Below are 23,974 nucleotides of genomic sequence, written 5' to 3' on the forward strand. Positions count from 1 at the left end.
TCATTTAATATTTATTGAGCATATACGATGTGCTAGATATTTTTTAGACTGTAGGATTTAGCAGTGAAGAACACAGAATCCTTACAGCCCTTGATTTCTATTCTAATGGGGGGAGACAGATAATAAACAACAAGTAAATATATAGTATGTCAGGTGGTGTTAGGGGCTTTAAAGAAAATAGAATAGAGTGAGCTGGAAAGGAATGCCAGGGCATAAGAGAAATGCTATTACATTCAATGTAATCAAAGGAAACCTCACATAGAAGGTGACATTTGAGTAAGTATATCGGAAGAAAATGAAGGAAGATGAATGGTAGATATCTAGGGGAAGACTGATGTAGAGGGACCACTGAGGGCAAAGGACCAGAGGCGGGGACAGCTTGATGGGTTTGGGGATAAGGAAGGAATCCAGTGGAACTGGAGAAGAGCAAGCAAATGGGGAGGAATAGCGATTAGATCAGAGAAGTTGGGGGCAGGGCATTGACTCTGTGGGCCATCATATGGACTTCATTTTTACTGTGAGACGGGAGCCATCAGATGATGCTGAGCAGAGGGATGATCTAACTTTTTTAAATGGTCTCTCTGACACCTGGGTAAGTAATAGACCATAGGAGGGAGAAGAGGGAAGTAGAGAGGCAAGTCAGGAGAGAAATGATGGTAGCACCGGAGGTGTGAAAAGTGTCAGCTTCTGGTAGATTGTAAAGGTAGAGCCAGTGGGCATTCTAATGGTTTGCATATGAAGTGTGAGAGAAGGAAGATTCAAGGATGACACCAAGCTTTTTGTCCTGAGCTGCTATTGGGATGGGGTTACTATATTCTGAGACAGGGAACACTAGAAGAGGAACATGTTTGCTGGGATAATGTCAGGATATTAGTTTTGGACTGAGATGCTAAATTAGGTCAAGTAGGTAATTGAATATATGAGTCTACAGTTCAGTGGAAAGAGCAGGGTTGGAAATAAAAGTCTGGAAATAACCAGCAGATAGATGATATTTAAAGCCATTAGACTGCATGAGACCTGCTAGGGAGTAAGTGTAATTGAGGAAGTCTTCTATGGACTGAGCCCTGGGGTGCCCCACTTCAGGGTGGGACAAATGAGGAAGAAGCTGCAGAGGCTGAGGAGCAGCCAGTGAGGTGGGAGACTGCTCTCTCCAAAAAAAAACCCCTTTGCAAGTGACTCTGATTAATACATAGCTCTATAGTGTTTTTATCAGTTGCCAGTATGATCTTTACTCTTGCTTACATAGATGGTGTTGATCTTGGATTCAATGGTGAGACCAGTGTACCGGATAGTTTGCCCAGTGTTTTCCCCATAGGTGGTTTCAGTTTTGGTTTTTGTTTTTCCTTTTGGAATGGAACATTTACTATTATGTAAGCTTATGTATGGAAAGTTAAGATAACTTTATCCAGAAGTTAAAAAAATACACATATGGGACCACATATTACCCATACTATTTAAAGGTGTAGTATTTGGTGTGTTGTGTTGTGTTTTGTTTAATAGGATGCAAATCAACTCTCTCCATCATCTCACTGAAAATAATGTTTTGAAATCCCAGTGCAACTAGATTTGGTACCTAGCCCCTCTTCTCATTCATCTCACACCCTGGGCATTCAAAGCACCCTGTTAAAATGCAGTGTAAGAACCTATTGATTTCACTCATTATTACCCCTCCCTCCCTTGCCTCTGGCCACAAATTAGTGTGAGTCAGAAAAGTTGGCGAAATAAAAAGGCTATATATAGACCGTCCTTTTCTATTCTTTCCAAAAGCCTTTTTTTTTTTTTAACTAGAAGGTGACAAAAGCCAAGCTCAAAACCAGCTGTCTGCTATGTGTCCTACAGTCAAAGTCCTTTGTACTTTGAAAGCAAACATATTAGCCGGCTATACCCTATTAGTTAAGCACAGGAAGCGTTGCTTGCCATGATTTACCTTTTCCTAAGAGTATATTATAGAAGATATTCAAATTCAGTTGTCGTTAATGGAAGTCATTGTTTCTAACACCAACCCCAAAACATAAAATAGTCATGTGGTTTTTGTGTCCCTATTCTCTAAATGAGGGAAGAAATTGACACTATGGGCTCACTAAAGCCAAACAGTATCACTTTCTTTTTCCAAGTCAAGATTTTGAATAGTACAGCAGTAGAAAGTAGCAGAAGCACTAACTCTTCAGATATCTCCCTCCTTGCCTTGTCTTTTGGTTGAGGATGTTTGGGGGTTATATTATACTACCTCCAAGTAACTGAATTCTATGACTCATGGAGCTAAATGAGGATGCTTGAGTTTTGTGCTGGCAACTCCACTTCCATATTTAAGGAGGTGACAGAGAAGAGAGCCCTACCTGGGGAAAGGTCACAGTTGTAAATCAAGGAGAACTAAGTCTAGGTGTGTGGAAGGCAGTTGGTAGGGGAGGCGCAAAGTAGAAAATGGGGAAAATTGTTCATGAATTCTCTAAATTCCCCCTACACACACACACACACACACACACACACACACCAAAAGCATCATAATATGTGTTTTTTATTTGGACATATTCTATTTTTTAATTAATAATCATGCACTACGTTGGGTTCTACTTTCCAGATTTGGGCATTTTAGCTCTAGAATCCCATTGCAGACCTTGTTTCATTTGTGAGATAATGCTGGTCATCCCTCTTTCATTTCAGTGCTTCCAAACTAGCTGGAAAGGTAAGTAGTTATTTACAGGGTACCACAGTGAAATTAGCAGTAGACTGAAATATGGTTGTGCCACTGATATGTGCAAGTTCTTCATAAAATCTCACTGCTGGGGCCTGGAGATAATACAGTTGTAGAAAAACAATTTGTCAAGTGTGATCTGAAATCCTAAAGGGGATTTTCCAGCAGATGTTAATGCTGGTGCTGACCAAATTGATCAGAAGATGCAAGCTGCATCTCAAAACTGGTCATTATTTATATCCTTCAGCTGCATTCACTAATTAAATCCCCTGAGTTATCTCTGACACTTACCACCTGGGACCAGTCTCCAGACAAAGGCTTTCTTGTGGCATGCAGCTGAGCCAGGTCTGACCCTTCTGTTTCATGTCAGAGTATATATTTTAGCTCTAATCTTTTTGTCCAACTGGATTCAGTGGTTTTCTTGTTGGTGTGCTTTATTTCTTCAGCAAGAATCAGTTTACCAAGCTAGCTTCTGTTTAGACTGGCTAATTAAAACCTGCTCAGTGTGAGTGCAGGCAGCCTCCAAGCCAAATACTGCTCTCCTCAGAACTGGAGTGCCATTTTTATTCATTAGAACAGATGGGCACTGTGAGTTACCCCCAGCCAATCTGACCCCTGTGTTTGCTTTTGAATAGCATGCCCTTATGAAAGTATATCCCCATTTGAATAGAGTCTTCCAGTCTTTGGGGGATCCTATAGAAAGGAGAGATGTGACCTGTGTGTTCCTGAGAACAGATGAAGAATTGCTTCTTGCAGGAAACTATTACTTTATCATGTCCCTGTCAGAGAAGTAAGGCATAGTACAAATAGGTTTTGATAGGAGAGAGAAATAAGTAAAAGGTTGAGAGTAGAGGACACAATGAGAGGACACTAGTAAGCTTGTGAAGAGCAGCTTTCCTAATTCTCAATTGTATTTAGAATATGTCCATGATTTGGAAACTTTCTGAGAGGTTAACTGGTCAATGAGTCTTTAAGAGAACAGCACATGCTCATGGATGGGTATTCATTCGGAGAAGATTCTGTTTTCTAGTCTCTTAGAAGATGATATTTGGAATGTTGTCTGAACCAAACACAATTCACTTTTTTTCTTTTTTTATGCTTGTCTCACAAGATCACAAAAGAGCTTGTTTGAAATATTTCAACTGGCATTTCTAGCTGGAAATGAATAGATTTATAGAATATGTCATTATTTTTATTTTTTAACTCTCTTTTATTAAAAATTATTATTAACATATAATGTATTATTTGTTTCTAGGGTACAGGTCTGCGATTCATCAGTCTTACACAATACATAGCGCTCACCATAGCACATAGCCTCCCCAGTGTCCATCACCCAGCCACCCCATCCTCCCACCACCCTCCCCTCCAGCAACCCTCAGTTTGTTTCCTGAGATTAAGAGTCTCTTATGGTTTGTCTCCCTCTCTGGTTTCATCTTGTTTCATTTGAGTTGTTATTATTTTTAAAGTAGAACTGTGAGTAGAGGTACTTCACAGCCTTAGTTTTTGCATGTGACTCCTTAGAAACAGGGAGTTGAGGATGTGTGTCCAGTTATCTCAAGAAACATAATCTCCCCACGATGATCCCAAGTTAAAGAACATTTTTTGAATCGATGCCATGGTGAGAAATTGAAGAGGAAAGGGACTGTCACAGAATACAGTGAATAGCAAGCTGTGAGAACTGTAAGGAGCTTGAGGGAGATAGATATGGAGCAGTGCTGCATTTTTCTTTTTTGCCCAATTATGGAGTCTGAGCATCTTGACTCAACTGATTATGCTGATTGGCTCTTCAGTGGCAGTTTCATTTCTTCACCAATTTTCCTATTCTCCAAAGACCTTCAGGGTTCTAGCACATTGCTTAATGGCCTGCCTACATTTTGGTGTTTTATTGAAGGTCCACTGGATTCCATCTTCATAAGTAAATGCCAACCTTAGAAGTAAGTGCCCATTATGCTTATCGTGTTACAATTTCACTAAGCTCAGAATTGTCGTGGGAGGTTGAAAACATTTCAGTGGTCAAAGAGAGAGGGTAATTAGCTCATTTAAATCCTCTTCCGTGTTCCATTCTGTCCTTGGAGCAAAGGTGCCAGCCTGTCTTTATAAGAGTAAATGGGGCATGTAGCCTGGCATTATTTAATTCAGCTATCAATCTTAAAAGAAAGTGAGCAGATTATAAACCAAATTAAATTTGCATGCAGCCTGTGTGTGAATATGTTTGTCTCCTCATATGGATTGAGTGCTGGCAACCCCATTTTCTGCAGCGGTTCGTGAAGAAGGGCCATCTTTATAGAAGAATGCTCCATGGCACATTGCAAATACAGGATTTGCATTTACACATAAAAGACCATGACAAGTCAATTTTTAAAAGTGCTCTTTTCATTTTACAAGTAAATTGGCTCTAAACAAGAATTTCTCAAGTAGAAATCTTCAAATCTATTTTGTTTATTCAACAATAATAATATCAAGTGTTTTGCCTATCTTGTCTTATTTTTCTATTAACATGGAAGGTAGCATAGATATTTTTATAAATGAAATTCTACTATTATGGCTTTAGGCTTTTTTAAAATTTGGGTTTAAGGCACCATATTATGTAAGATGTCAAACTACACTTGATGACAACAATTTAAATCTAAGAATAATATTTCTAAAATAGATAACAATAGTAAAAAATTAAGAAAACAAAAATTTTTATTACTATAGGAAGCTGATGGCCAGAGAGTCAAAGCAGAGCTGTACATTCTCCAGTGTATATTTCTTGGAACTCAGGTATTCCAGATATTTTGGGGTAAAAGACATTGGGGGTATGTTGCATACCATACCTCTTATTGGGGATCCACCATTTGACCAATAATTTAACTGATTTAACTTTGATAACTTGGTATTTCCCATACTTACCAAAGCATCAACCCTTTTACTGAATAACCCCAGCTAAACTGGTACTCCATGAAAACCACTTTGGGAAGCACTGAAGTAGAGGATATGATTATTTGATGAATTTAGTCATTGATTATCAATTTTACATAATATGATATGCGTTGCTGAACATCTCAATCCAAATTCAGACATTTTTGGTAATTCTGTTTTGTTTTTTCTTTAACTACTAAGCTAAATCATATATACTTTTTGGTGAGGTCTATAACTAGTTTTTAAATATTGCAAACATATGAAAATTCATTCAGAAGTAAAATAGCATCAAAGGACCATTTAGTGGTAAGAGTTTTGTGTATAAAACAAATTCACAAATAAGTAAATTTCAGTAGGTTTTTGTTTTCTGCCATTGCTGTATCATCGGTCTGCTCATATTTGCTGAGTGTTTACTGCATGACATACATCTGCTAGGATCACAGTGACATATTAACAAGATGATGTATCTGAGAACATGGTGGCCTTGTCCTCTAAGATCTTAAACCAGGCTAACTGTTAAAAAAAAGAAAAAGCCATCTCATGACTCAATTTTATGCTCTAATATATTCTACACTTCAAAATATTTGAACATGTACTTAAGTCCTGAACTCTTATGTAGTCAGATTTGTTCTTTATTTATTACTTCAGCAGGACATCTAAAATAATACCCTCTTTTCCCTCTAAAGTTAAAAGCAATTGAGAAATAAGACATAGGAGATAGTCAAGAAGCAATCAAAATAACAGCTTTATTTTGAAGAAACTGATTGAGGAACCTGACTTCAACATGAGACAGCATTTCAGAGAAGAGGAAATAGGACTATCCCTTAAAAAGATGCTCAACTGCACTACTAATCAGGCAAATGCAAATTAAATTCACCATGAGACACCATCTTATCCACGTGAGATTAACAAGAATTAACAAGTCAGCAATAAGAAGTATTGTTGAGGCTGTGGAGTGACCGAATCACTTTGGAAAACAATTTGGCATTATCTAGTAAAGTTGAAACTGCATATGCTGTGACCGAACAGATTCATCCCTAGATATATTTCTTAGAGAAATGTATATATTTGTATCAGAAACATGTGCAACAACATTTGTAGTCACTTGCTTATAGTTAGAAAAAAAAAACTGGAGGGGCACCTGGGTGGTGCAGTCAGATGGGCATCTGACTCTTGGTTTTGGCTCAGGTCGTGATCTCCAGGTTGTGGGATCGAGCCCCTCGATGGGCTCCACACTCAGCATGGAGTCTGCTTGAGATTCTCTCTCCCTCTCCCTCTGGCCCTCCCACTTGTGCTTTCTCTCTCTCTCTCTCAGATAAATATTTTTTTAAAAAAAAGAAAGAAAAAACTGGAAACAAAAATATTGATCACCAGGAAAATGAATAAATAAAACATGGTGTATATAAGGAATGGAATAGTATACATCAGTGAAAATGAATTACAGCCATATATGTCAACACAGATAAGTCTCAAGAATATACTAGATGAAAACAGCACAGTGAAGAATACACACAGAATGATTCTATTTTTGTAAAGTTAAAACATGACAAAACAAAGCAATATACTGCTTAGAGAACCATCCATGTGTGATTAAACTAAAAAGAAAAGCAAGGGACTGATAAACACCTGCTTCAGGGTGGAGGGGAGCACAATGAGTCAAGAAGGGAATACTGAAGGCTTTCCGGTCACTCTGCCGTTCAGCCTTAGCTGGAATCCTCATACTGCAGCGGTTTTGCATGGTGTTCAGGTTGCCTTTCACTGTTTCGGTGCTTAACTGGTGTTTTTGTTAGATCTGAGTATCCTTGATAAGACTAAAAAGGGGTTTTCTTTTGTTCGTGTGGAGAGAGGAGTTTCCAGCCCCTCAACCTACCGGCAACTGCCCAGAATCCCATTAGAAGTCAGAGAAACTCTCTGTGAGTGGGACGTGGAAACATGTTTGGCTTGTGGTTGGATTGGGTTATGTTATGTGAGCATGTGGATGGGGCAGTCATCCCATGATGATATTGCGTTCTATAAGGTTACTGCTCCTGCTGGCTTGAACGCTGTCGTGTTGTAAGAGGGCCATGTGGCTAGGAACTAGGGACTGAAAGGGACTGCCTGCCAATAGCTGGAAATGGCTTCAGTCCTACGACTTCAAGAACCTGAATTCTGTCATCAACCTGAATGAGCTTGGAGAGGACACCAAGGTCCAGGTGAGAACCGCAACTCTGCTGACACCTTGATTACACTCTGGGGCAACTCTGAGCAGTGTCCAGACTCCTGGGACCCCCAAGAAATTACACAATAGTAGATTTGTGTTGTTTTAAGCTGCTGAATTTGCCACAAGTTGTTACACCGCAACAGAAGATGACTACACTCCCTGGCTTGTTTCTAACTGTGAAAAACTCTGGGCTGTCAACCTGGTCTGGCCCTCCTTTCTTTCCTTTCCTCACATTTTCATCAAGTTATCATTTTCTGGGTCCAGGCCAGAGCTGATATTCTCCTCTTTCATCATGAATAAGAAAGAAGAGTGCCACAGTTTAGAGCCTGCCTTCCAGACTGTTCTTCCTCCCCTTCTTCCCAAGATATACCTTCATCATGTGCCAGGGCCAGGCTGCCAGGGCAGTGACACTGTCACTAGACAGCACAAGTCAAGCCGCCTCCCTCCTTCCCTTCCCCCCTCCCTCCTTCCCTTCCCCCCTCCCTCCTTCCCCCTTCCCCCCTCCCTCCTTCCCCCTTCCCCCCTCCCCTCCTTCCCCTTCCCCCCTCCCCTCCTTCCCCCTTCCCCCTCCCCTCCTTCCCCCCTTCCTCCTTTCCTCCCTTCCTTCCTTTGTCCCTTCCTTCTTCCCTCTGTCCCTCCCTTCCCTTTCTTTCTTTTCTTTCCCTTCTTCCTTCCTTCCCTTCACAAACACTTTTTTGAGCAGCAGCTATAAAGAAAACAGTCTTTTTTCTTTAAGGAGTTCACGATTTAATGGTAGAGACAAATGACCACGTGGTGATTTCTCTGCCTTCTCTCTCTGCTCTCGGACAAGTGGCTCAAGAGTGGGAGACAGAAGAAGGTAATTATGCTAGAATCTCCTTTCCTGCTGCCACACACCCACTCTCTCCGTTTTCTCATACACACTCATTAGCATCCTGTATAAATAAAATCTTTGGTCTCAATAGAAGTTGATTCTCAGCTTAAATCACTACATGGCTGTTAAGAAATGATGAGGTTCTTTTAAACTGATTTGTGAATCATCACGTAGAAGGAAGGCAGGAAGTGGAAGAAACAGATTTGGATTCTAAGCCTCCATTTCCCTAGAAGTTTGAGCCAGGCCATTGATGTTATCTTTTGTGTTTTTTCAAAGTGTGGAGTTTGTCCTCATAGTCAGTTGAATATGATTTCAGGAACATCATCCTGAAACATTAGAAGTGGCAGGAGTACAAAAATAACCATTTGTTGGTAATGCTTGCAGCTGTTTCTGCAACTGACGCTTCCAGAGTTTTATAATTACAGCATTTTGCACTTGCACTATGTCTTATATCTAGAAATGGCCATGTTAAACAGGATGTTGATAATCAGCTTTTATAACAGGTTCTCTAGATATCTGCCCTATACCTAGGCAGTTGTAACCAAAGACAAAATTAGATGAATATGATGAAAACAAGTTGCTGTCGTCAAAAGGAATTGTTTACAGTGCTTCGATTTTCAAGTTAAAATAGGGTCCTACCAAAATCCCGGGGTCACAGATGAAGAAAAGCAATCACAGGACTAAGCTAAACATTGCTTCTACTCTTCTAAATACCAAACCTGTTCGATTGCTTACTGGTGGCTTCCTAAAGAAACTTTTAGGGATGCCTGGGTGGCTCAGTCGGTTAAGCAACTGCCTTCAGCTCGGGTCATGATCCCAGGGTCCTGGGATAGAGCCCCACATCGGGCTCCTTGCTAGCGGGGAGTCTGCTTCTCCCTCTCCCCCTGCTTGAGCACACACACACACTCTCTCCCTCTCTCTCTCTCTCTCTCTCTCTCTGTCAAATAAATAAAATCTTAAAAAAAAACACCTTTTAAAAAATATATCAAAACAGCTATAGAAGACAGCTTAGTCTTGGCCTTTGGCTCAAGGGCTGGTTTTTATTGCTATCCTTTTACCACTGTTCAGAAATAAATGGCTTGATGTCTCTGTGGGGTGAACATTCAGAAGATGAAGAGGCCCCCAAAGGCATTTTGTTATTTGGGAATTAGCTCTCCTGACCGCGCTACATAAGATTTCACATGAAGGTCCACTTACGTGGAGACTTTCATTTCATTTCACATGATCATTTTGCTATCCGAGCTTAATTATAGACACTGTTACTGATGTTGCCATCCTCTGCATTCTTCTTCTCCATTTGACTTAAATTGGATAAATGGGGTCATGTTCTATACACGCAGAAACTAGAACGGAGGGGAGAGAGAGAGAGACGGGCAGCCTCTGCATAAGACATACAGTCCAGATTTAGGGGGACCATCCAAATGGTCAATGTGAACAGCCGCAGAAAGATCCAGTAAGGAAAGATAACTCATCACAGATTCACAGCAGGGTGCTTAGATTCCAGTGCAATTACTGCTTCTACCAGATTTAGTTTTCTAAAGGAACAAATATGGTGTTTGACGTTTGCTTCTTAGCAAGGATTGTTCGGGGTCTCAGGAGATGCCAGAGTAATTTGAAATATACCTGCTTGTTTTTTAATATATCTGTAAAACAGCTTTGAAAAATAAAATAATTCACAGACCATAAAATGCATGCCTTTGAAGACTGCGGTTCAGTGGTTTGTAGTATATATACGGAGTTGTGCGACCATCACCACTACTGCCCTTTAGAATATTTTCATCACCCACAAAAGAAACCTCATACCCTTTAAGAGTCATTCCCTAGTCCTCCACCTCCATACCCTCCAGCCCTAAGAAACCACTAAACTAGTTTCTATCTCTAGATTTGCTTATTCTGGGCATTTCATGTAAACGGAATCATACAATATGTGATCTTTGGTGGCTGGTTTCTTTCATTTAGCATGTTTTCACATTTTATCCATATCATAGCATCTGTCACTACTCCATTTCTCCTTATAGCTGAATAATATTCCACTCTGGATATGCCACATTTGGTTTACCCATACATCAATTAATGGACATTTAGGTTCTTTCCACTTTTTGGCTATTGTGACAAATATACAGTATGTACAGGTTTTTGTGTGGACATGTTTTTCATTTCTCTTGGGCATATATCTAGGAGTGCAATTGCTGGGTATTATGATAACTCTATGTATAACTTTTTCAAGAACTGCGAAACTGTTTTCCAAACTGAATGCATCATTTCACATTCTTACCAGCAATGTATGAGGGTTCTAGTTTCTCCACATCCTTGCCAAAAGGTGTTATTGTGTATTTAATTTTAGCCATCAAACCAGGTGTGAAGTGATATCTCACTGTGGATTTGCATTTCCCTAATGATTAATGATGTTGAGCATCATTCTGTATGTTTATTGACCATCTATACATCCTTGGAGAAATGTCTGTACTTTTTGCCTATTTATAAGTTGGCTTGTTTGTCTTTCTGTTGAGTTATAACTGTTCTTTATGTATTAAGGTATAAATCCCTTATCAGATATGTGATTTGCAATATTTTCCCCCATTCTGTGGGTTGTCTTTTCCTTTTTTGATGATGTTCTTTGAAGCACAGTAGTTTTTAATTTTGATGAATTTTTATCAAAATTTTATAAAATTTATTAATCAAATTTTATATGATAAAATAAATTTTATAAAATTTATTTATCACTTTTGCTTTCACTGTTATATCTAAGAACCATTGCATAATTCAAAGTCACAAAGCTTTAGCCCTGTGTTTTCAGCTAAGAGTTTCATAGTTTTAGTTCTTACATTTAGGTGTATGATCATTTTAAATTCATTTTTGTATATAGTGTGAGGCAAGGATCAACGTGAATTCATTCCTTTTGCATGTGGTTATCCAGTTGTCTCACCACCATTTGTTGAATGGACTATTCTTTCCCCATCAAATTATCTTGGCACCCTTGTCAAAAATTAATTGACCATAAATGTAAGGGTTTATTTTTGATTCTCATTTCTATTCCACTGATAGTTCCATCTTTATGACAATATCACATTATTTTTATTACAAAGCTTTGTAAATAAGTTTTGAAATTGGGAAGTCTGAGTTTTCCAACTTGTTCATTTTTTAAGAAGGTGTTGTCTATTCTGAATACTTTGCATTACCATATGAATTTTAGTAGCAGCTTATCAATTTCTTTCCCCCCAAAGCGGGTGTGATTTTGATAGGGATTGAGTTGAATCTATCGATCAGTTTTGGGAATATTGCAATCTTAACAATATTAAGTTTTCTAATCCATGAACATGGAATTCTTTGCATTTAATTAGATCTTTTAAAATTTCTATTAACAGTGTTTTGTGGTTTTTCAGTGTACAAGTCTCACTTTTGTTAAATATATTCTTCCATATTTTATCTTTAAAAAAAATTTTTTTTAAGTAAGCTCTATGCTGAATGTGGGGCTTGAACTCACAATTCCAAGATCAAGAGTTACATGACTGAGCTGCCCAGGTGTTCCTGTATTTTGCCTCTTCAATGCCATTATATGTGGAATTATTTTCTTAATTTCATTTTCAGGTTGTTCATTGCTAGTGTTTAGAAATGGTATGTTTACTATTGGATCTTGCAATCTAAGCAGCTCATTTATTCTAATAGTCGTTGTGTTGTATGTACGTGGATTCTTTTGGGTTTTCTGTATGCAAGATTAAATTATCTATGTTGCCTTTCCTTTCTGGATGCCTTTTATTTCATTTTCTTGCCTAATTGCCCTGGCTAGAAGCTCCAGTACAGTGTTGAATAGAAGTGGCAAGAGTGGACATCTTTGTCTGGTTCCCTAATTAGAGAGGAAGCCTTCATTCGGTCTCTCGACATTAAATATGATGTTAGCTCTATTTTTGGTAGATCTTTACTTGGTTGAGCAAATTCTCTTGTACTCCTAGTTTGTGAGATGCTTTTATATGAATAGGTGCTGGATTTTGTCGAGTGCTTTTTTGTGTCTATTGAGATGAGCATGTGGTTTTTGTCTTTTATTCTCTTAAGATGGTATGTTACATTAATTTTCATATGATGAATCAATTTTACATTCCTGGGATGAATTACTCTTGAGCAGGGTATAAAACACTTTTTATATGTTGTTGAATTTTGTTTGCTAGTATTTTTTGAGGGTTTTTGTACTATTTTCCTAAGAGAGAAGAGATCCTGGTCTGTGGTTTTCTTGTGATCTCTTTGTCTGGTTTTGTTATCAGGGTAACACTAGCCTCATAGAATGAATTGGAAGTGTTCCCTCCTTTTCTATTTTTTGGAAGAGTTTGTGAAAGATTAGTATTAATTCTTCTTTTCATGTTTATTGGAATTTACCCATGAATCCATCTGCACTTTGGCTTTTCTTTGTGAGAATTTTTTGATTACTTATTCGATCTCTTTACTTGCTGTAGGTCTATTCAAATTTTCTGTTTCTTCTCCAGTTAGTTTAGGTAGTTTGTGTTTTTATAGAAATGTATTAATTTCATCCAGAATATCTAATTTGTTGATATACAGTTGTTCAGTATATTCCCTTAGAATTCTTTTTTATTTCTGTAAGGTCGTTATTGATCCCTTCTTTAATTCCTGATCACAGTAATTTGAGTCTTTTTTTTTTTTTTCTTCATCTATCTGGCTAAAGTTTTGTTAATTTTGGTGATATTTTCAAAGAACCAACATTAGTTCTGTTGATTTTTGCTCTGATTTTTATTATATCCTTACTTTTGGGTTTAGTTTGCACCTCTTTTTCCAGTTTCTCAGGGTGAAAACAGGTGTTTCATTTTAATCCATCTCAAAGTATTTTCTAATTTCCCTTGTGATTTCTTCTTTGATTCGTGGGTTATTTAGGATTGTGTTCATTACTTTTTATATATTGTCGAATTTCCCAAATTTATTCCTGCTATAGATTTCTAATTTCATTCCTTTGTGGTCAAAGAACATACTTTGTATGATCCCACTCTCTTAAATTTATTAAAGTTTGTTTTATGACCTAACATATGGTCTGTCCTGGAGAATATTCTATATATAGTTGATAACTGTGCATTCTCCTGCTCTTGGGTGGCCTGTTCTATAGATGTCTGTTAGGTGTTGTGATTTATAGTGTTGTTCAGGTCTTCTGTTTCCTTGTTGATCTTCTGCCTCGTTGTTCTATTCATCATTGAAAGTGAGGTTTTGAAGTCTCCATCTGTTATCATTATCTGTTTCTCCCTTCAGTTGTCAGCTTTGGCTTCATGAGTCGAAGAGCTCTGTTGTTATGTGCATGCATGTTTGTAATTGTATCTCCCTGATGGATTCATCCTTTTATCATATTAAAATATTCCTTTATGTCTCTAGTAATAATTTTTGTGTGAAGTCTATTATGTCTAATATTAGTATAGCCACTTCAGTTCTCTTTTGATTGCCTTTTATAGTATACTCTTTCCCCCCTTTTTACTGTCAACCTATTTGTGCCTTTAAAGTATTTCCTAGACAGGATATAGTTGGATCATTTTTCTTTTTTTTCTCTTTAAAGATTCTATTTATTTATTTGAGAGAAAGAGACAGAGATAGCAAGAGAGAGAAAGAGCAGGGAGAAGAGGGAGAAGCAGATTCCCACTGAGCAGGGAGCCCAGTGTGGGGCTCGATCCCAGGGCCCTGGGATCATGACCTGAGCCGAAGGCAGACGGCTTAACCTGAGCCACCCAGGTGCCCCTAGTTGGATGGATCATTTTTCAAATCCATTCTCCCAATCCATTTCTTTTGATTTAGAGTCTTTATGTTTAATGTAATTACTGATAAGGTAGGATTTATGTTTGCTGTTTGTCTTCTCTTTGTCATGTCTGTTTGTCCCTCTGTTTTTTCATTATTGCTTTCTTTTGCATTAACTAGAAATTTGAGGAAACTCTGAATCAGGTCAAATAATAAAAAGCCTTACAGATAGAGTCTTTCCAAGGAGCTGCCAGATAAGCCAAATAGTGATAATTGTCTGGAGACGAAGCTTTTTTAGGAGCTCCCAACTTGCTCTTCCCCTTCTATTGGCTATTAGGCTAATTTTTACAGCTGCTACGTTCATAAGGCTTTTGGTTTTCAAGGTTACCACAGTGCTGGGAAGAGAGGAATGGAAAAAGGGCAAGTTAAAATACAAAGCTCACTCTTCCTACCAAGATTCAGCCATTTTTTTCTTGAATAAACACTTCTTAGTTTCCAGAATTCTAAAGAGGTTGATTTTGACAACTTTTACCAGTGTTCTCATTGCTTTATGGAGGAGCAGATTTTTGGAGGTCCTTACTCTGCAATTCCAGGAATCCCCCATCTATAGATTTGTTAAAATTAAATAATTAAATTAAATAATTTAAATCTAAACAAAAACTTTGAGATTAAGTATCTTTTCTAATTCATTAGCAAACTGGTTGTTGCAGTTATTTTTCTGTAACATATTTAAAAGATCTGAAACAAAGTAACATGTTAAAAGTTATTAAAGCTGGGTGGTAGGTGTATGGATACTTGTTACATTTTACATTTTATCACTGAGGGAAATATTCAATGATAAACATAAATAAAATATTTTTTAAAAATATATAATCAAGGGGTGCCTGGGTGGCGCAGTTGGTTAAATGTCCCACTCTTGATTTTGGCTCAGGTGGTGATCTCATGGTTGTGAGAGCAAACCGTGCCTCGGGCTCCGTGCTCAGCATGGAGTCTGCTTGAGATTCTCTCCCTCTCCCTCTGCCCCTCCTGCTCCTGCTCTCTCTCTCTCTCCCTTTCTAAAATAAATAAATAAATCTTTAAATTATATATATATAATCAAGACTGGTTCTGCACACGGTCCTGAGGGAGCACAAAGAAGGAACCCACTGAGGAGGTGGTAGGAGAGAGCCTGAACGTGCCATTGGGTGTGGTTTATATTCACTCATTAACAGATGGTCATTAACTGCCTACCAGGTACATTGACAAGAGTCTGCAGTGCCCTGAGGAGGGGTCTCACTGTTTGTTGAAGGGTTAGAGAAGTAAGCAGGTGTGCACAGGATAGCTCCAAGAGACAGAGCTAAGTGCTAGGTGCGATGCGAACTTCCACCAAAGGAGGGCCCTTAATCCACAGTTGGTGGGGAAAAGCAGGGTGCTTCTCAAAAGAGTTAACAGCTGAACTCCAAAATGGATAAAATAGGAGTTGGTAGAGGGGTGTTTCATGCAGGGAAAAGTGTACTTGACAAGTTTTTAAAGATTGGTGCTCAGGAAACAAGGTGAAAAAGGAGGCTTGAGGGTCACATAGGCCATCCTAAGGGTCGGGTTTAATCCCATAGGCTGAAGGATTGAAGGATTTTAAGATGGGGAAATAGCAGTGTGAGGGCAGCGTGTACAGTGGTTATGATCCTGGGCTCTGGAACTAAAGGCCGGAATCTGGTCTCAAATTCTGGTTCTGAAATTTTCTACCTTTGCAACCTTGGACAAGTTACTTAAACTCTCTATGCTTCGGTTTCCTCCTCTATAACGTGGAGAAAATATTCTCTCTCTCACAAGCTGTTCTCAGCTTTAAAAAGTTCATTCATGTTAAGCACTTAGAATGTTCTGACCACTTAGCAATTACTAAGAAATTCAAGCCATTTTCCATGTAAAGATCAGGTACTGTTTTAGAAGAATGGCTTTGACAGAGCTGCGGGGAAGGTAAGGGTGGGCGGGGGAGACTGCAGGAAGAGACCCTTAGGCTGTCCCAGCAGCGAGGTGTAGGGCTTAGGAGCAGCAGGGTCAGCATCCCTGGGAACTTGTTAGAAATGCACATTTTCTGGGATGGGGCCCAGCAATCTAGAGTTCAACAAACCCTCCAGGTGAATCTTAACGTGTGCTCAGGTTTGCAAAGCATTACCAAATAGATGTTGTCTCCATTTTACAGATGAAGGAACTAAAGCTCAGAAAGACTAGGGTCCTTGCTCATGACCACACAGCTATTACATGGTAAAACGGAATCAGACCCAAAGCCAATGATTTGAACCACTATGCTCTTCTTCTCATAATCAGAAAGAGACAGGAAAGGGAATTTCAGAGACAGTAAAGTGATAGAATTAGCAAGACACTGGGTGATTAGCTATGGGCATAGAGGCGGGTGTCAGTATTGACTCCTACGTCTCTGGTCTGGATTAACGTTGATGCCATTCTCTGACTCAGGCTACATGAATGAATGAAGCAAGTTGAAGAGAGAGAGAGTTTGAGGTGCCTGTAGGAAACCAGAATGCAGAGTCTTGGTAGGTTGGACACTCAGGCTGGTGATACAGATCTGGCAGGCGGATGTATACAGATAGGTGTGGCTGAAGATGTGGTTGGGGGAGGGGGCCCTAGCAAGGACAGCAGAAGACAGGGGCACCAAGGACAGAATCCGGGGGGCAAGTGGAGGAAGAAACTTCTGCAAAGTAGACTGTCAAAAGGCACTGAGCAGAGGTAATGGAGAAAGGGGAAAGAGGAGGGGCTCAGAAATCCAGGAGAAAATCAGCTCCAAGTCAGTTCAGACAGGGGCTGGGTTAAGCATTAGCTGTTGCTGTTTACAGCCACACTGCAAAGCAGAATCTGATAACCATCCCTTTTCCTACCATCCCTCCCACATCAGTAAACAGGGATACATGACATCAAAGACAAAAAGGCCCTCCCATATGGCAGAATGGTAGGAGAGGGTGCCCTAGGCCGGAGGCGGTCATTAATAAAAACTTATCAGGATGCTGACAGAATGCCAGTGTGCATGCCCTAAAAAATTTAAATTGGTAAGATTATATTCCTTAACATGCAACTCCATGCAATAGCTGTAATCTTGATGAATTCTGGTCAGTGTGGATTCAGGGAGGTCATATGCACTAACAGAGTCTAATTTATCACATTTAATGGGTTTGTGGTTTTATATTACACTCACAGTGCCATTAAACACTTACAGTGATCATAATGCTCATTGGCTTTTTCATCTCAACTCTTAAGGTCAAAGCTCACACGTATACAAACAAAAGCCCTGACTGTATAGTCCGTTGGAAGCTCATAAAATATAAAATGGGTTATTTCATTTTATCCTCTTGAGCACCCACTGAGGTAGCTGTGGGAAAGAGCCAGACTTAGTGAACAATGAGGAAGTTGAGTCATGTAACTAGTAAGTATGGAGCTAAGACTTGAAACCGCTGCCCATCTCGCTCCAAAGTTCATATTATTTCCATTAATGATGTCAAAATGGAAGCACATTAAGTTGGCCTGCATGCCTGATAAGGATGTCCTAAACTTTAGATAAATAAGCTATGTGAAAGTGCTTTAAAACTTTGGGAAGAAAGCTGTATGTAGGCAGGATATTTTTGACTATTACCATTAGAAGCAGTATCTGAAAATATAAAAGATGCCTCTAAATAATCCCTAAAAGTACATTCTCATTAGCCCCGCAAAAGAGGATTTTAATATATTACTATTTTCTGCTAACTTTGCTGTTTCTGTCTCCCTGCAGGGGCTCGTTTTTTATACATACCACTTTGGGAGCACCATCTTCCCCTCTCCCATCACCCTTAACACACTCACCCCATGGAAATGCTTCTCTCCTTGCTATTCTATGAGGATACAGAACAGTTCTGGCAAGAGGAATCAAAAGAGAGTGAGCCTTTAATCTCTCTGCCTCCATAGCTGTTTTATAAAAGGTGTAACTTGATTATAGTCCTGATATCAGGACCCTTCCTGCCCCTACCTGCCCCCCCAGAGCCTCCCCGAGATCCTGAAAACCATAGAGAAAAGGCTGGGCCCACGCTGGCCCATGGAAGCTTGGGAAATTTTCTTTTTTCCTTTCTTTTCTTTTTCTCAGGGCTACCTGGCTGCTTGGAGTTTACTTTCCACTTGGTGCAAGGCACACAGTTACAAGATGTCAGGAAGGCTTGCCTGTGGCTTGGATAGTGAAGGGCAGGGTTTTCTCAACTTCGTTTTTGGTGTTTGCTGTTTTGATACACAAGTGTCTGCTGCTGGCTGCAGCCTGCCTAGTCTATGGGAAGGGGAGGGCTGGGCTCTGGTGAGCTAGCACCTGCTCAAGCCTGGTCATGGCCACTTAGGATGGGGGCCCGGTGTTGGCTTGGCCAGGCTGGCTGCCAGGCTGCTTCCTCAGGCCTTCCAGAGCCACATCACAGGTGATCGTGCGGCTGGAGGCCTGGGCAGAGTCCGAGCGTTCTGGGGACTCCAACCCTGTAGCCATGAACAGGAGAGTGAACTTCCCGAAGAAGAAGCTTGCACACCAGTGACCAGGGTCGGCCTGGGGGAGACTGGGGTGATGAGGCATGGCGTCGCCAGGATACTCTGCACTTCCACAGGAGCTGTTACTGGAAGTGGAGCCCCAGTGGCATTGGCAATAGTCGTGGGTGGCCACGAGCGAGCCGCTGCAGGGGGTGGCTGCCATGCTGTCGCTTGTGGGTGGGTGGAAACGGTTGGCGGGTCCGGGGACGCTAGGCCATGGAGCCCATTTGCAGAGGAGACTGCCGAAGGCTGCTCCACGACTGAGACGCACGTTGGGAGATCTTTCTTGACCTCCTGTGTGCCAGTACCGTGGGAGCACACCATGAGCTCAGACAAAACCCTACAGACTCTCTCCTGTTTTCCAGTAACCTCTCCATCATTTCCCGGTCATCAGTCTCCTGTCATTACAATCACATCTATTATCAAGAGGGGCAGAAGTGGGAATTTGGGTCTTTAGAGGACCACTTCTAGACTTCTAGATGGAGTCAGACTTCTAGACGGGTCCAGGCTTCCAGTATATTTGCTTCCAAAAGTGTTTTTCGAAGTTTTCCAGTACAGTAGCCACAATTCAAAATCCCAAGTTACATGAAATGAGAGAAGGTCCCTAATGTACCTATTCTAATCACCACACAGATTACAGAAACAACGTCCCTTGAGCCAAAAAGGACGGTTTTCAGAGGTCCTTCCTTTGGTATAATCCAGTAGTCCTCAGAAGAGGAATGGGGTGTCAGACAAGACTTCTAAGTAAAAGAACAAGGACACCTGGGTGGCTCAGTTGTTTAAGCGTCTGCCTTTGGCTCAGTTCATGATCCCAGGGCCCTGGGATCGAGTCCCATATCTGGCTCCTTGCTCAGTGGGGAGTCCTGCTTCTTCCTCTGCCCCTCCCCTGGCTCATGCTCTCCCTTTCCGTTTTTCTCTCTCCCCCTGACAAATAAAATCTTTTTTAAAAAAAGACTTTTAAGTACAAGAACAGAAAGAGAAAGATCTTAGGCAAGTAGACTTCATCCTGAAGACTGTTCCCCCTCTTTCCTCCTGAAATAGGGACACAAAATGATTCACCCTCATTCTGTTTCATTGCCTTTGTAAGTTGCCACCAAGACCAGATGATCGCTAAGGTCCCTTCCAGCAGAAATCTAGACCTCTCAGAGGCTTGTATTTCTGAGAACTACAAAGGAAGATTCAGATGTCCTTTATCTGTCTGAGTAGGCAAGAGGTCAGGTGCAGTTCAGGCAGAAAGTTCAGGAAGACACCACAGATGCAAGCTGGCAGTAGGGGTTATGCTGGCCTTGTAGTGACCTGGAGGGAAAGCCACAGAGAACAATCATTGAGCAACAGGTACACACCAGATGATTTCTTGGGTCTTGTTATATGTTGCGGAAACCAGGAGAGCTTTGGTCATTTGCCTGAAGGTATCTAGCTAGACGATGAAGCTAGATTGTGTGATCTAAAGCTCACTTTTTTTCCATCACACTCTCTGGCAGAACAGCTCTTCCCTGTCCTTGTGGATGGCAGCCATGTGTTCTGCATCCTGAAGCAGAAACAGCAAATCTGTGATGATGTTCAGCTGATTTTGCCAACCTGTTGAATCCCAAACAGCTTTTCTGTAGAGGTCACGGGAGTGTGAAATGGGTCAACAAGGGAGTAGTGGTAGTAGCATCTTCCTTTGCCTGGGGGGATAATGCAGAAGAGAAATCACAGTCTAACAGGGCTGACCTTTCTACCTTTTTGTCTCCCTCCCACCTCCCATTTTCCCCCAACTCACTTTATTTCAGGGCTTGAACACAAGAGGCCAAGTTTAAAACTACTTCCTTTTAACAGTATCAGCAGATTTAATCAAATGGTCAAAATGGAGCCAATTCCTTTTCCTACAAGTGCCAGTAATGAAATTACCTCCATTGTATTCTGTTAGGATTGGGTATTCATTCCAGTTTTCAAAGAGATTGTACCCTCACCTTGGTTCATTGTTCTATCACCTGATAGGTCACCCCTGAGTAATTTGTGAACACCCAGAGTGACTTAAAAATTAGTGATTTTTAGGGCTAGAGTGATTACAAGGGCTAGCCTTACACATAAATGGAGTTAGCATCACCTACCCGATATACTTTGAAAAGCTCAAGACTTCCTTTCTCAAATACATATAGAGAAATAATAGATATATATCTCCTGCTAGCGTATGACATTCCCTGAAATCCTGACCTTTTGTTACTAGATCAAGTTGCTGTTATTCGGTGTTCGCCTAACCCCTAGGATCCTCAAACCAAGGTAATAGGAACTTTACCTTACAGGGGACAGATGTAGAGAGAAGGGGTGGGAGTAGGAGATTTTGGGGACTTGAAGCATTGCTTGTGAAGAACAGACCCAAGTAGAATGCCTCAGGAGACAGAAAGCTCTAAAGTACTGGGTGCTAGGGTAGGGGGTCACCACCACCCCCAGCCCATGGAGAGGAGATAGAGTATGAAACCATTTGAGACAAAACCAGACTGTCTCACAGTTGTGTTTGAGCTTGGTTCTGCTTACAGAAGAGGTGAGTAGCCTCAGCAAAAGTGGCGGGCAGGCAGGAAGCTCTCGAACCTGATGTAAAACACACACTTTTCATGGTTATGTGGTACAGAGCCCCTTGGTGGAAGAGGAGAAAGTAAATTTTGAGAGACATCAACATTGCTTTTAAGTCTCTAGAAAGTGGTTTTGACTTGTCTTCAGAAGTGCAGAGAGCTTTGTCTCATTGTTTGAAGGGAAGATACAGCTTCTTTTTGTTTTTGATATTAGAAATACTTGCCAAGAAATGAATAAAAAGAATAAGAGATACAGGATTAAAATGACGCGAATGGGAGAAGTACAGGGCGAAAACTCACCCACGTCAGAATGATTGGCTGATTTCCCAACTAAATAAAACCATGTCACATATGAGTATCAGTGGTGATTCCTGCTACAGACATTAAAGTGACTCTACAGATTGTTTCAGTCTTCCCAGTTCCAGGACTGTGGACAAGTCCATTTTCCCTGCCAAGAATGTAAGTGGCTTCTGTGAATCCCATGTGACAATATTTCTAAGAGATGGTTTTGCTGTCTTTAGGACATAGTTCAGGCTTGAACACATTAGGTCTTTTTTGCAGTGCTTTTCAGTTTATAGCCTAACATATTTAGAAAGGGTCACGATAACCCAGCCAGCTGATTTCAACATTTCTTACTTGTCTCCAGTTAAGAGGCTGCACATGTGATATCCTCTTTTATTTTTATCGTCAGAAACCACAGAAATAAAGGGGGAAAGAGTATACCCGGAAGTCTGAATCAAGCTATGACTCAGATTTCCTAAGAAAGTGAAGATCAGAATCTACTTTGACCTCTTCAGTCCTAAGTTCAGAACCACTTTTGGGGCAACATTAACTAATATCCAAGTTGACGACCTTTCTGCCTTTTTGTATCCCTCCCACAAAAGTATATAGCACATCTTCCCTAATCATCCTGTTCATACAGTATTCTCCTGACTTGACCTATCTTTATTGCTAAGTTCTTTACTCCTGGGGAATGGCTAAATTTTAAGTGTATATACGGACGACAGTGGTTCCAGGGTGTGTAGGTTTAAGCCCCATCTTCTCCCTTAACACCTATATGACCTTGGGAAAATTACTCTTTGCGTCTTAGTTCCACTATCCATAAAATGGGAATGCTGAGAGTTTTATTTAATAGAATTGCTGTGAGAATTATGTGAATTACTATGTGTCCAGCACTTAGAACAATGCTTGGTACAGAGTAGGTGCTCAATAAATGTGAGCTGTTGTTATTCTCTTTCAGTAAATAGTGAATTTTACATATATATAGAGTTGGGTGAAGCCAAGCCAGGTGCTGTGCAAGACATTACAGATCCGTGAGGGAGTTTTAATTGCACAGTATGCATTCCTTTGTGTTATCTGGGGATTTTTTTCCTCTTTATTCATGTTACCATCAGTCTCTTTGCTCGGTACCATCAACCTGTGGTCACCAGTCAGGGCATTCTATTTGTGTTTAATGCTGGAAATTCAAGGGTGCTTTCAGAGCAGAGCTCCATGATTTTAAGAGATTCCCATTAAAGCTAAAAAAAGTATGTGACAAGTCCATTTTCCCTGCCAAGAATGTAAGTGGCTTCTGTGAATCCCATGTGACAATATTTCTTTTTTTTTTAAGATTTTATTTATTTATGTTAGAGAGAGAGAGCTCACACAAACAGGGGGAGGGGCAGAGGGAGAGGGAGAAGCAGACTCCCCGCTGAGCAGGGAGCCCGCCCAATGTGGGGCTCGATCCCAGGACCCTGAGATCATGACTCGAGCCGAAGGCAGATGCTTAACCAACTGAGCCACCCAGATGCCCCTACGTGACTATATTTCTTGATCCATTGAGGACTAGTTCTCTAGGAAGTCCCTCATTTTTTAATCCTAAAAGAAGTCAGTATTCAAAGTAAAAATCCTTTAAAAAAATTCTTCATATTCTGATCTATGCTTTGTTAGTTTAGATTTTTATTTTCTGATAATGGTAACCATTAGCAAACATTTACTGTGATGGTTTTAAAGGTATGCCCATATATTCCTTGATGCTTGTTCCTTCAAGAGATGGAGCTTAATCTGTCTCCTCTTGAGTGTGGGCTGGACTTAGTAAGTCCCTTCTAGTGACCAAAGATGGTGGGGAATGACCAGATGTCATGTCTGATATTAGGTTATAAAAAGACTGTGACTTCTGTCTTGGATGTCTCTTGTGCTCTCCCTTTGTTTCTTGAATCACTTCCTCTGAGGGAAGTCAGCTATCATCCTGGGGCAGCCTGGGGAGTAGGAAGTCAGCTGCCATGTCATGAGGACACTTGGGCCGCCATCGGAGAGACCCACAAAGTGAGGAACTGAGACCTGCCAAAAGCCATGTGAATGAGCCTGGAAGTGTACTTTCCCCTCATTGAGCCCCAGGTAACTGACAGCTTGACTGCAAATTCATGAGAAACTCTGAGTCCCAACCACTGAGCTAAACCATTCTAGAATTCCTTCAGAAGCTGTGTGAAATAATAAATGTTTTAAGCTGCAATCATGATGAATGACTCTATCTTGTATCCATTTCTTCAGCAATAGAC

At 40.4% G+C, this 23,974-nt stretch overlaps 2 protein-coding genes across 2 annotated transcripts in view; one reads left to right on the forward strand and one right to left on the reverse strand.

Moving 5' to 3' along the window:
• Positions 1-23,974, forward strand: part of PPM1L (protein phosphatase, Mg2+/Mn2+ dependent 1L) — a 296,935-nt gene that overhangs the window by 244,496 nt on the left and 28,465 nt on the right. The gene's annotated exons all lie outside the window — the stretch shown is intronic.
• Positions 18,704-19,244, reverse strand: LOC113916571 (pancreatic progenitor cell differentiation and proliferation factor-like). Its single transcript, XM_035726412.1, has one exon. It carries the CDS (start codon positions 19,046-19,048, stop codon positions 18,704-18,706), a length of 345 nt encoding a protein of 114 aa, XP_035582305.1. The 5' UTR covers positions 19,049-19,244.

The sequence above is a fragment of the Zalophus californianus genome, chromosome 1, assembly GCF_009762305.2.
Source record: "Zalophus californianus isolate mZalCal1 chromosome 1, mZalCal1.pri.v2, whole genome shotgun sequence".
Classification (NCBI taxonomy): Eukaryota; Metazoa; Chordata; class Mammalia; order Carnivora; family Otariidae; genus Zalophus; species Zalophus californianus.